Genomic DNA, 13,486 nt, shown 5'->3' with positions numbered 1-13,486 from the left:
TTAGTGTGTCATCTCTAGCAAGTGCCTCTCCCCTATTTCCTTAAGTTTTACAGATTAATGTAACCTCTGGTACCATCATCTGTGAGGACCCCATCTCTTTAAGGTCACTGGCCTGGAAGTAATCTGGAGCTAGGGAAGCCCTGCTGCCACCTCCCTGGATCAGATGTGGAGTTAACAGAGACCAGCTTGCCAAAGTCTGAGGAGAAAAATGAATCTTCTTCTGAAATTTGCAGTTCCTGCAGCAGCTTCCTCACAGGCCCTGGTTCACATAGCTGGCAACTGCCCGACAGTGCTGAGGGGCAGTGCTGCTCTAAGGAGTAATTTGAGCATAATGGTGACTAAAGTATTCTGACTGGAGAATCACAGCAAAATTCAGATTTCCCATGTGTGGGAGATTAAGAAACACTGGGATAGCTTTGAGGAATTTGCGTTTGGGGTGGGTTTTGTGCTGGCTGGTTGTACCCTGTGTGCATCTGAATGTCATTCAGCGTGTTGTCCCTCACATCGCTTCAGATTCATTTGGGAAGCTCATTCTCCCCCTTCCCCTCCCAGCATCCATGTTAGGAAAAGCAAAGTATGAAACTGTGAACTGCTATCCCATCTGTCAGTTGATAAGGTCACTGGGAAGGCAGCCACATTTTTTCTCTTATCTTCTGCCATGCCACATACATTTACAATGAGTATTTAGTGACCTAGTAGCCTCCCAGTGCCTGTTGAGAGGTGCCCTACATTGTCCTCTACTTTGCTGTGTTTCTTTTCTGAAGAGGTCTACATATTCCCCTGCTCTGCTAGTTAAATAATGCTTACACAGGGTAGTAGCTAAAATGAAATAGAGAACTCTGTGAAACTCTAGAAGACCTTCCAGGCTGACAAGGTAGACTGCAGATAAATACAACAGGATGCAGGATGTTTGGTTTATCTGTCACCATCCAGTATCCTCAGGAACTTGAAACATCCTTTGGGGCCAAATCCGCTTGTCCCCTAATTCAGAATGGCTAAGTACCACAGATGATCTGTGAGTCATCATTTGGCCTTGGAATCTGTTTTGTATCTATCTTCTTTATCTAAATAGCTTGGTAAGAATTTCGACCATTTCTTAGTTGTGTGTCAAGTGCACAAGCCCTCAATAATCCACATGCACAACAAACTGGGATTCCAATCTGTGTTTCAGCCTGGAGGGGACAATTGTAGTGGTGCATTTTTCAGCATGATTTTCGAATGTTAAAACTTGGATGCAGGACAGCACAAAGGAGTGAGCCTAGGCATGGTCTAAGGAGGAGATGTGCTTGTGGGCAGAGGTTGGAAGTCTGAGAGTGCTTTGTTCAAAATGCTGGGTCTGCCCCTTGTTTGTGTTGTTACAGCTGGCAAGTCAAAACCTCTGGGTCATGGTCTCCTCCTGTAAAATGTGTGTAATGTAGCTTTAACACTAAGAAAGAAGGCAAAGAGCATCTAAACGTTCAATCCAAGGAAGTGTGTAAGTAGCAGATCAGTGTCAGGATTTTGAGCCACAAGCACCAACTGAATCATTTCCCAGTGGCTGTTGCATTTCTAACTGCTTCCCTCCACATAGACTCTCCAAAGTCTAATGCCTGCAGCTTCCTGTAGTGGGGAAACTAGTAGCTCTGTCTCCACCTACTTTTTGCCTGAACTTGGAAGAGATAAATTGTCTGTAAGATAATAAAAGTTCTGTTAATTTTGTTTAAAAGCAGACAAGTGTTGGACTAGTCAGAAACTCTGAGAGGTCTTTGCTTAGCTGAGATGCCCTGATGTTGTCTTCTCTAGTGTTTTATCTCTGTGGCTTGCGGCAGGGTTTTTTTTAGTAACATGGAATTTGTTTTGCCAGTGTATTTTGTTAGTTTCTCATTTGACATACTAACAAATTACATTAGTTTCCCTGTTTTTCAAGTCATGCTTTGCCAAGACGTGTCATTGAGGCCTAGGTAGTGTTTTAACCTATGAAAATTTTATACAGCTCTAAATAAAGGTAAGAGACAATAGAGCAGCAGTGAGATCTGAGTAGTGTAAGTTTTGATCCTGTCCATGTCTTTGCAGGGTTGTAGAGCACAGTGTGATTTTAAGTCTGAAAATTCTCATTGTATTTTTATCTCCACCTGCTGGAGGAAGAAGAGTTGGTTGTGTAGACTAAGGTACGTGGAGAAAAACAGAATTTAATTTTGCCAAGGTGCAGCACACTGAAAGTGGGGAATCCAGGTGCAAAAAGTTACATTTTAGATACCAGGAGCAAACAGTTGACATAATGTTGCCAACTCTTGCAGTTGCTTATTCCTACATTGTTTTCTCAGCAGTCTCCCACAGGAGTTAAGTGAGAGCAGAAGACAATCTGCCTTCATTTAGTGGTTTCAAAAAAAAAGGAGAAAAAAAAAGTGAATGCTTCTCCAGAAGGCTCCAAAACAGACAGGAGAAAAGGATTTAAATTCTAGGGTATGGGTTTATTTTAATCTAATTCTCGTACTGGTTCTGTGATTTCTGTGTCCCACTGCATTCCAGGTGCATGCTTAGGGCCAGGGATAATATTTTTAGATGCCGCTTGATAAATACATGGAGGTCTTTACCCAAGTTCAGTTTTTAGGGTAGCTTCCAATATTTGCTATATTGTAATTTGTATGATATCCAACATCCAGAGCCTTTATCTGCCTTGCTAAATGTGTGCTCTCTGCTAGGGGTCTGTCACTAGCAGAAAAGGAGTTGTACTAAGTGGAGTCTGCTGGTTGTCGTCCCCTGCCTTGGTATCCGTAGTACTGGCTCTACCACCTGCTTCAGCATAGTTCCCTGATATTGCTTACTTCTGTAAAGCCATGAATACAGGGAATGTTGTTGTGTTGCCAAGTCTCCTGCAAACCGGTCCAGTACCTCTGTGGATATGTCAGTCTTCTGGTCTGGGAGGGAGAATCCCTTGGTTACCAAGTTTGCAAGTGAAAATAGTAGTTGATAGAGTTACTGCTTTAACAATGGAGGTTAATAAAGGTCTTCTATTAGTTTAAAAATCAATGAAACCTGAGTGGGAAAAGAGTTTCTATGCATTCAGCAATTCTGACCTGACTTTTTTTCTACTGGGGAGGAAGGAAGGGACAACACCTTTGGCTTTGTGATACTGTGATCCTGACTGTGAAACTAGATCCATCTTTGGTGAGGTTTGTGGCAAGCCAGTCAGCCTGTGATTTTTTTTCTGGAGTGAAAAACTTGTGTGCTTTGCACACAGTCCTCCTCCTTAGCTCATTGTGGCATTTCTGTAGTGTTTTACAGATCACATCTACTGTTAATTCCTATATGGCATTTTTGAGGATATCCCTGTGGATTAACGTGTCTGTCTTTCTTCTGGTTTAACTGGTCAAAGATTAAACTAACCTCTATTTTCTCATTGATTTGCTAGTTGAACAAAAAGTCTCTGTTTCAGGATGTAGAGAATAGCATGCACTTCCCACAGAGCAAGTGAAAGTCCATCTTCCATTGACTTGCACAGGATTAAAGGAACTAAACTCCATGTGTACTTAGGAGAAGTGATGGTCTCTTCTCAGTGACCTACTGCTTTTTAGGACACTGACTGAAGAATCTGAATTTGGGACAAACAGGATGCTGAGTGAGCTGTCATTAGTGTTTTATGAAGATCTCCGTTCTCTTCCTGGCAAAACTGGTCTCTGACAGGATCTGCCACTTTATCCTTACACACAGCCTCAGAGGGGCCAGGGCCGGATGAATTTGTTTACCTCCCAGTGCAGCTTCTCTGTGCCTGACCTGCATGGGAAAGGTCTGTCCATTTGACATCTATAGAAACTTCATCTGGAAGGGAGAGGTTGTCATGTGGTATGTATGTCAGCACCATCTGTTGTGCACCTTCCCATGCAGGGATGGCTTAGATGCTTTTCCCACCTTCTCTCCCACTGCCTGATGACAGGAGAGAAGGTCTTTAGGGCTTTCAGATTAACCTTTCACTGTCCATATATTGTGCATTGCCCAAAAGCACTCTGCACCAAAATCCTGGGTGTTTGCCTTGTGAAGTAAGACATTTCATGGAACTGTATGTTCTGCCAGAGGGACACAGCCCTGCTCAGAGCTGGTTGTTGGGTGCAGAAGAGGGAGGCCACAGAGAAGTGGGCTGGCCTTTAAGGCAGATACTAAAGCACTGAAGCAAGTGAATAATGTGGTGCTCTATTAGCTTGAGCTGTACACAGGATTAAAAGCTGGTGTGTTTGGTGTTCAAAGAGGAGTCTTCAGCCACCCACACCATGGTTCTCTTGGATCCCATAATTAAATCTCTTGAAGATTAGTTGTCTGCCCATCTACAGAAGAACGGTTTATAATATTGAGGGGGATAGCTCTTCTTTAATATTGTTGGAAAGTTCTGAGAATGTGTCTTTAAGGAGAATAAATGCATTTTCCTTGCCTTTTTGGGCTTAATAAGAGTAATCAGGAGCAGACGTGACAGGTATTCAGCAGAGTGTTTTGAACTAACTTAATTAACTTACTGGATTCATACACAGTGGCATAATTGAACTGTGGCTCTCTGTACTGTTACACTTAGGCTTGTTTCCAAAAATGGTAGGAGTTTGTGATCAGTAGCTGAAACCATGAAGCAAGTATTCACTTCAGAGGTTTTTAACTGGGAGCATAAAATATTTTTGTTTTCAGTTATGGCACACTTTGTAGGCTCACACTTTTGTCTCTGCAGAAGGGTGGGATGGCCAGTGTTCAGCCTTCTGACCCTTCAAGAACAGAGACCTGAGCCAGTGGTGCTTTGTCTAATGCATCAGTTTGTCACAAGCAAGTGCAAGAGTTGTTTTGCATCTCAAAATAAATTGCTCACTGTATTTTCTGTAGCACAGCAAGACAGTACTAAGGGGGGAAAATCCAAGTTTAAAATTCATAATACTCTAGAAAATTAGATTCAGTTGTTTGACACCATTCCTTATGAAGTTTAAACCAGAGCTGCTATTTTAGCTGAATATTTAAAGATTACACACTCCTGACTTCCACTCAAATACAGTGTATTTTCTTTTCCTTAATAGAATGAGTTTAATGTAATATTAGTCTTCATTTCTGCTAGAGCTCAGGAAGCATGAGGGTTTGTGTTTCAGTAATGAAGAAAAATGTTTCAGGAGATGTACAAGGTATAGTGTAGCAGAGGGAAAACTGATATGAGTTTAGCAATCTCTTGCCCTCTGAAGGGTTGGCATTGTGGTCAGGCTTGCATTAGGGGCCTGTCTTCCAGAGGCTGTGTGCCATGGTTTTCCTGAAACCTCTTGTCATTCCTGTGGCTGAATGGATATATTTGTGGGTTTTCAGTTGGGATTTGGTGGATTCTTTTGTTGTTGTGCTTAAAAAATCAATTACTTACTGCTGTAAAAGGCAGTTGGATTGTAGACTGTGATCTGTTCGGAATTGGAAGCAGGGAGGGTTTAGTTTTCCAATAAACAGTTGTTCAGTTTTGATTCAGTAAGGTTGAAGCACTTTCTTTGACTGAGCACCAAGCTGTCATTCCAGAGCAAAGGGCTCCTGAAATTTTTTCATCAAGAGCTGATTAAGTTGACGTTCCTGACAAACATCACGTTTTCGCTAATTCAGCATTTTCCAGTGGAAAACTACTCCATCAGAAATTTAAACCAGATCCAGTACCTAGGAACACAGACACTGGCAGTTTTTTTAGCCTTTTTTTCTAGTAGCTTCACAGGCATTTAACTAAAATTGCTGTTGCCTCTGTAGAAGTCTATTTTCATTTGGATTGCAAACTGGCTCAGTGGAAGATTTTGTTACTTAGGTGTTGATGCCAGAGCACTAACACACAAATTCAGTTTTGTAATTCCTGTCACAGGCAATATGAAGAATTTTGTGTTTCCTGAAATTGGCAAAGGGATTTTATTACCGTTTCAAAATAGGTTGTGACTGTGGAGGTTGTTCGACCGTGTGAGCAGGCTGAGCTGTAAGGTATAATCTAAATGTGTTTGGGGCTAGAAAAAGTGAGCCAGGACAAAAGGCCTGGATGTCAGAATATGTTGGTCTTATCCCTGTATTTTCTAGGTGATACTACTGATTAGTGTTTGGGGTTTGCTTTTTAAAGCATGAGAGATTTGTTGACTGTAATGTGGATTCATGTCTGTAAAAATAAAAAGGGCAAGCAGAAGTGGTGCAGTTGCAGCTTAAACAGCAGAGATTCAGTAAGCTACTTCATTTCTAGAAACTAAGAGGAAATGTGCTTTTGTGCGCATTTTGAGCAACAACGTAAAAGCTCTTCAAGCTTTGGTTTAATGGTCCATATAATGGGAAGCATTACATTCACTTTAGCATTTATCCCTCTAGTGTTCCCAAACACAGGTCCCAGTTCTGCCAACACTTCATGATGTTTAAAGATTAACAGATGAAGAGTCCCATATGTCTGTCACAGGAAAATAACAGAAAATTGATTTGAAGGAGTCCTGGGCTAGAAAAGAATCCTTTCCATGTGGAGTTGAAAGTACTTTGTGCGTACAACTGTGTCTGGAGATCAGGGTGGGTTTGGGACTCTTAATGCTTTCCTTGAGGGAGTTAAATACAAGAACCCCACCACCATCACAAGGTCTTCTCTTCTCCAGCATCATAACATGCTTACTTGATTTTAATAGTTCCTGAGATACAGACCAGCTTAGGGAAATTGTTCATTGAGAAGAAAGGCAGAGATGGAAAGGGGAACTTTGTAATGGAATATTCTCTGAGGTACTGTGGGTTGTGAATACTGATGCCACCTGACAGAAGGACTGATTTCAGTAAGTGGAGGGGCATTTTTTGTGGTGGATATAATCACTGCATCACTAACACAAGTGGCACTGCTAGAATACAGCCTGGAATATTTCAGGCGGGAGGAAGCAGCTGAAGAGATTTGTTGGACTTGGAAAGCAGAAGTACTGAAAATACAAGTAATGTTCTTTGGTGGTCTTGCCTTTCAGGCAACTGCTAGATGTTTTCCTTTCATTCTGGAAATAGTGATAAGAAAATGTTAATTAATTCTTACATTTTTTTACATTGGAACTCTTTTCCAGGGGATGATAAATGTGCCTGTTTGCACAGTGGTAGGCTGTGACTCTTGAAGTACCCCAGTGCCCCTATCTCTCCCTTCCCCACTGCAGGATCTGCAGCATTTGGCAAAGTATCAAAAACCTATAGAAACCTTTAAAAATGTCAGTATCTTTGGGGTTGCTACCACTAGGATCCAGAAAGACTGAAAGTAGCTTAAGCAACGTTATTTCCCAGCAGCACTTTTGTAGCTCATTCTGAAGCATAGACTGCTGTTTGCTGCTTTCTTGTAGCATCGCATTCAGTTCTTTCCTTCTGTCTTTCAGAGCTCAGTGTGTCACCTGCACTCTGCTTCTTACTCTTGTCCATTTTTAGCTTGCCTTTCCCCTGCTACCTCACACCTACCAGTTCTGTGCTATCCATCATTTTGCCTTCCATGCTTTAAAAAGTCTTGCAAATAAGTTGCTAAATTAATCTTTCTTTGCATCTCTCCTCTTTCTAGTAATTCCTCTTAATACTTACTAATCAGTTCTTAATGCATCCTTCTCTGTATTTATTGCTGTGTGTCTTTTGTGCTGCTTGTCTGATGTTTAAATTATAACAAGGTAAAGACTTTGCCCTCTTGCTTTGTGTAAGTACACAGTGTGCTCAAAGTGCTTAATATAGTTTATTGCATTAAAATGTATGAGCTCAGACTGTCTAGGGATATTGACACTAAGACTCTTACTATGACTAAGAGTACTAAGGAGACACCTCTGTTTAGTCTGGTGTTAGGTTTGTGCACTATATCATGTCTGTTGTGCTGGAATTAAATTTAAGGGGTGTTTGTCATAGGATAGATCAAAATAATAATTGGAAACAGTGAAATTTCTTCTGAAAGCTTTGACAGCTGTTTCCTGGCACTAGTTGAAGGGGAGGTTGTATTCTTTGTGTTGTGCACTGAGGTCCACAGTAAGTTAGAGGAAAGTCATATGTACTTTGTAGGAATAGTTTTCCCATTCACATATTAAGGAGTGTCACTCACTGAGTTTTGGTTTGTTGGGTTTTTTTCCTCTTCTGGTCTAATTTGAAGAATGGAAGTAGAAGAGAAGTTAACCTGTGTTTCTGTGTATTCTTGCAGAATTTGTCACCTACAACTGTCTGCTGCCCATGTAGACTTCACTGCCCATGTAGAACTCGGTTCCCACGTGTGGTGCCAGCCTCTGCTTGGAGCAGCAGTAGGCCCAGCACAGGATCTAACATCCTAGAATATGTGAAAGAGGTGGACTCTTCCTTCCATCCAGTCTTATCATTCCCTTCAGGTAAGTGACACTGTGACTCTAAGGGTGCTTGTGCTTGTAGGGGTTATGGACTATCTTTTCTTTTGAGTGGTGTTTAGAACTTAGTTCTCTTACCAGAAAATCTCACACTGGCAAATCATAGAATCAACCAGGTTGGAAGAGACCTCAAAGATCATCAAGTCCAACCCTACCATCATTATTAGACCATGGCACTAAGTGCCACATCCAGTCTCATCTTGAACACCTCCAGGGACAGTAAATCCACCACCTCCCTGGGCAGCACATTCCAATGTCTGACTACTCTCTCTGTAAAAAAATTTAAAAAATGTCTTCCTAATACTGTGCCCTCTTGTCCTCCTGCTGGTTGCCTGGGAGAAGAGACCAACCCCCACCTGACTCCAACATCTTGTCAGGGAGTTTTAGAGGGTGATAAGGTCTCCCTTGAGCCTCCTCTTCTGCAGGCTAAACAACTCCAGTTCCCTCAGCCTCTCCTCATGGCACTTGTGCTCCAGTCCCTTCACCAGCCTCGTTGCTCTTCTCTGGACCTGCTCCAGCACCTCAATGTCCCTCCTGAACTGAGGGGCCCAGAACTGAGCACAGGATTCAAGGTGTGGCCTCACCAGTGTTGAGTACAGGAGCAGAATCACCTCCCTGGTCCTGCTGACCACACTGTTCCTGATCCAGGCGAGGATGCCATTGGCCTTCTTGGCCACCTGAGCACACTGCTGGATCAGGTTCAGCTTTGTGTCTATCCAAAGTCCCAGGTCCCTTTCTGCCTGGCTGCTCTCCAGCCACTCTGTCCCCAGCCTGGAGCACTGCATGGGATTGGTATGGCCAAAGTGCAGGACCAGCACTTGGCCTTGTTAAACCTCATCCCGTTGGAATCAGCCCATCTCTCCAGCCTGTCCAGGTCCCTCTGCAGAGCCCACCTGCCTTTCAGCAGACTGACACTCCCCCCCAACTTTGTGTCATCTGCAAACTTGCTGATGGTGCACTTAATTCCCTCATCCAAACCATCAGTAAAGATATAAAAGTGAACTGGGCCCAGCACTAACCCTTGGGGAACACCACTAGCGACCGGCCACCATACAGGAGTTTAGACTAAATGAAAATTTTAACTTCATCCTTACTTTGGAAAAACACACCTTGTAGGTTTCCTATACTGGTAATATAACCTAGGAACTCTGGTCAGGAAAGAGGTGGGTTTGGGTGTTTCATGGTGTGTCGAGTCAGTGTTAGTCCTCTGGAGATGGTGCTTTTTGCCAACACGCAAGATAGGTTTTAGGATAAACCTATTTCCAGGTACAGGAATTGTGCTGTTCTGGGGAGCTTCTTTGCCACAAAATGATCCTGAACACGAGGCTGGGACTTCCGTGGAACTGTCTGGATCTTTGATCAAGCCCACGGAATGACAGTGTAGGCACTGCAGCCTGGTATTAGGAAATCAGGAGTTAGCCTAAGTCTTGGGGTTGGAGAACTTGTCACTGGTCAGTAGAGAAGACCCAAATGTGGACATGGAATCCCTGGAAGGTCGCAACTCTTGTGGGTTTGTGTCTCACATATGGGGTACAGGGTAGATTAGTGTGAGAAGCAGATAGAAGAAACAGAACACTCACTCCAAGAGTGCAAGAGCAAACAGAAAAACACGTCCTGAATCTTTCTTCTTTACATGTGCTCTCCTGTGACTCTGACAGCTGGACAGGAGCCAGAGGGGTTAGAAGTCTCTGCAAGGACAGTCATATAAGGCTATACCCCTTGCATTCATTCTTACCTTCCTCTCAGGGGAGACTGGGAAGTGTAACAGGAATATTGACATTTTCTTTTCTCAAAAAAAAAGCTTTATCACAAAAAAAGTAAAAAGCTTTGGATTACATTGTGGCTACTGTTGGTAACTTTGCCAGGGTGGAGGAAGAAAAATGTTTTTAGCTTCATTCCAATATCAAGAACATCTTTCTTGAGGAATATTTATTCTCTTTTCAAGGAGCCTTAGCCTTGCTAATAACCACTGTGACAGGTAAAAAGTACTAGACCCATCCTGCTCAGATGCAGTCTTTGCTTTTGAGGGAGGTGAAATTCAGGCTTTACTCAGTGCCTTGTGTACTTCGCTGTGTCTACCTTTCATTTGGAAGAAAATTTTCCAACTTGTAGCCTAATTCAGTTTCATGTTTCCTTTGCAGCTTTCTTGATTATCCCCTTCCAGGGGAATAACTTGTTTTAAAATATGACTTGTGTTGTGCCCACATCTTTATAAAAACCCAAAACTGTCAGCAAAGTAAAAGGAAAGGGTTTTGTTTTCATTTTCTCTGGGTGTTAAAAAGATATTATTGGCTTTTTTTCATTTTGGAACTATGGGAGTTTATGGGACTTTGGGGGTTTAATTTTTTTTTTTTTTTTTTTTTTAAATTTTTTTTTTTTTTTTAGTGTGCAAGGAGGGATTCAAGTTCAATGCTCAATTATAGTTCTCTCACCCTGGTTTTTTCAAAATACTCTTTTGTGCTTTGCTTTCAAAGGTGAATCATAATTTGCAGACAACCTAGTAAATAGCGTAGTGGTCTGGTTCACTAGTGTACTCTCTCCTGGAAGCATAATTGTCCCCATGTCTAAGTCTGGTCTTCACAGTTTCCAAATTACCAGGGATCTCAACCCAAAATATGTCAGTGGTTGCAGCATCCCTTGAACATAAAAGCTCCTCTTTAAACCTCCATCTTGATAGCTGCAAAATCGTAGTTTGTATCTGAGAAGTTTGGGGTGCTGGTATTTCTGCACCCAGCTTGTACAGACATTGAAATAAGCACTCCTGCCCTTTAAGTTAAGAGACATGCGCACATAATGAAAAAAATCTCTGGCATATCCAGGTGATTCCCCAAGTTAAAAATCACAAACAAACAAAAATCAGAAACAAACACCAACAAAAAAAAAAAAAACAACGCAGGAGACATACTTAAGTGTTGTATCTAATTTACCTTTCAGACCTTCTTCATGTTTTACTTGGAAGTAGAGTAGGAAATGCAGCAAAAATCTAGGGGTGTTGTGACAAAATACCAAGTTATAGATCCATATCGAACTGAAATAAATTGTTCTTCTTAGTTAGCAAAATATGTTGAAAGTTTCTGTCTTGCCACGTCCTGAAGGCACTTAAGGCTAAGGCTGTGTGTAAATACAAGTAGTTTAATGTCCACCCTTGGGCCCTGCCCTCAGTTCCCTTCCCATTCTGAATGTCCTAGTTGTCAAGCTGTAGTGTTGCATTGAATTTTTAAAATTTTTTTTGCTATTTAATTTCTGTCAGTTCTTGTACATTTTTTTCTGGAAAGACTTTTCAGAGAGAGACTTATTTTTCTTAAGCCTTCCTGTCTTACAGCAGGGGGTAAATTCCTTAGCACTTGAGATGTTTTGTAGGCTAATTCTGGTTTAGAACTCCCATCAGGAAATGAATTATCTTGCTCTGCTGCAGCCTTGTCTAGGGAGAGAGAGAGAAGGAATGTGCCTCTAGGCTCCCAGCAACAACTACTTCCAAAAGCATTAATTACTTGTACCCAAAAGGCTGAACCAAAGCATCTTCAGATTACAGGTAAAGTGCCTGTGTGCTCTCCACTGTGCTGGGTTTTGTGGAGGAGTTGCAAGGGGAAGACCCCAGTCTTGTTCTCGTTCAGTACCTTCTAGAGCTTGTTTCATTCCTTAGGTTTGAGTCCTACCTTGCCCTGAGTTGTTGTATCAGCCCTTAGAGGCTCTTAGTGCTGGAGATCCTGGAACCACTTCAGCATACTGCTGTGGTCAGCACACACAGCAGTGTGGCTTCACAGCTAAAAATGGATTTGTTTTTACCATGTCCTAACTCTCACTTGCTGGTACTACAAAGACAGGTATCTGGAGTTTTCACCTCCATGCAGTTACTGGAGATTATCATGTACAGATCTCAGATAACTGAGAGGAAATGCCTTTGCTCACCTCTAGTGCAGAAGAACATTCATGTAGTAACTAACTTGCTGAGAATTATCTTGCTGAGAATTTTCTTTTACTTAGGCAAAAATCACTTTGAAATGTCTGGCTAGGGTATGACCATCAAGTTTTCCTTTGGTCTCACCAGTTTCAGGACATGTTTTCCTCTATTCTCTCCAGCTTGACAAGTGGTGTGTCCTCATGGGAGTTGCTGAGTGAGCATTGCCATTCTTCAGGAGTTGAGGATTATATTATACAGTGCTGTGCGAATCGATTCCTAGACTTTTAGTGATGATGCATAATTCATTGTCTCAGAGGTTGTGTCTTTCTGATATAGACCCTATCCCATCTGGATTTTTGGTTTTTTTATTAGATGCTCCTCTTCACGTACACTTTGAAATGTTATTAAAGAAGGATAACATCGAAGGACAACCTGTTGATACCTCATCTTTGGGAGGGGAGTCTAAAGTATCTCCACAGAATGGTATGCAAAGCAAAATATTGTCGTATTTGCAAGACTCTTTTCTTCATTTGTCATTACTTTCTGCCATGAAGAGGTTCAGTTTATAAATTTGCCACTGAGCGGGTTATCAGAGAAGGTAACTGACTAAGGCTTTAGGTGGAAGAAAAATATCTTCCCAGACTATGGTGTCAGGTTCTCCTTTGTGCACTGCAGTGATCCCACCAGAGGTGTAGGAGGGCACTAATGCAGGTGGGGGGAGTTTGGACCAGGTGCCTGACTGCAGTACTGTTTACTACTTGGATTCCTATCAGAAGTTTGGAGGTTTCTTTCTACTAAAAACAGTTCAGCAGTTGAGATTCCTGTAAATTGCACCGATGGAAAATAACTTTTCAACTTAATACATGCTTTTTCTCTTGTAGACTATAATCAACGTAATGTTTCTGATGAACAATGGAGCAGTGGCTATTTATCTAATTCCAAATCTCAGTCAGTGTTGGAAACACCTGTCTGGAAACAGCTGTCAGGAGGAGGAAGGACACCAGTGTCAGGAACACCTGAGCAGCTGTTAGAAGGAGGAAAGAAACCAGTGTTGAGAACACCTGTGCAGCTGTCAGGAGGAAAGAAACCAGTGTTGGGAACACCTGTGCAGCTCTCGGCAGGAGGAAATAAACCAGTGTTTGGAATACCTGTGCAGCTGTTAGAAGGAGGAAATAAACCAGTGTTTGGAACAACGGTGCAGCTGTTAGAAGGAGGAAATAAACCAGTGTTTGGAACAACGGTGCAGCTGTTAGAAGGAGGAAATAAA

General features: G+C 42.1%; 1 protein-coding gene across 1 annotated transcript in view; it reads left to right on the top strand.

The window, feature by feature from the left end:
• The window catches only part of KANSL1L (KAT8 regulatory NSL complex subunit 1-like), a gene marked incomplete at its 3' end in the record, with an annotated part of 42,879 nt that extends 29,420 nt beyond the window's left edge, over positions 1 to 13,459 (top strand). Inside the window, exons 7-11 of the mRNA XM_009077587.1 lie at positions 1,890 to 1,896; positions 2,320 to 2,323; positions 8,176 to 8,303; positions 12,592 to 12,702; positions 13,101 to 13,459. Coding sequence (XP_009075835.1) covers positions 1,890 to 1,896; positions 2,320 to 2,323; positions 8,176 to 8,303; positions 12,592 to 12,702; positions 13,101 to 13,459 — 609 coding nt within the window. The remainder of the gene's footprint in view (positions 1 to 1,889; positions 1,897 to 2,319; positions 2,324 to 8,175; positions 8,304 to 12,591; positions 12,703 to 13,100) is intronic.
• Positions 13,460 to 13,486: the final 27 nt, after the last annotated feature.

This window comes from Acanthisitta chloris, unplaced genomic scaffold (genome assembly GCF_000695815.1).
Source record: "Acanthisitta chloris isolate BGI_N310 unplaced genomic scaffold, ASM69581v1 scaffold22486, whole genome shotgun sequence".
Lineage (NCBI taxonomy): Eukaryota > Metazoa > Chordata > Aves > Passeriformes > Acanthisittidae > Acanthisitta > Acanthisitta chloris.
This window is presented reverse-complemented; position numbering and strand designations above follow the sequence as displayed.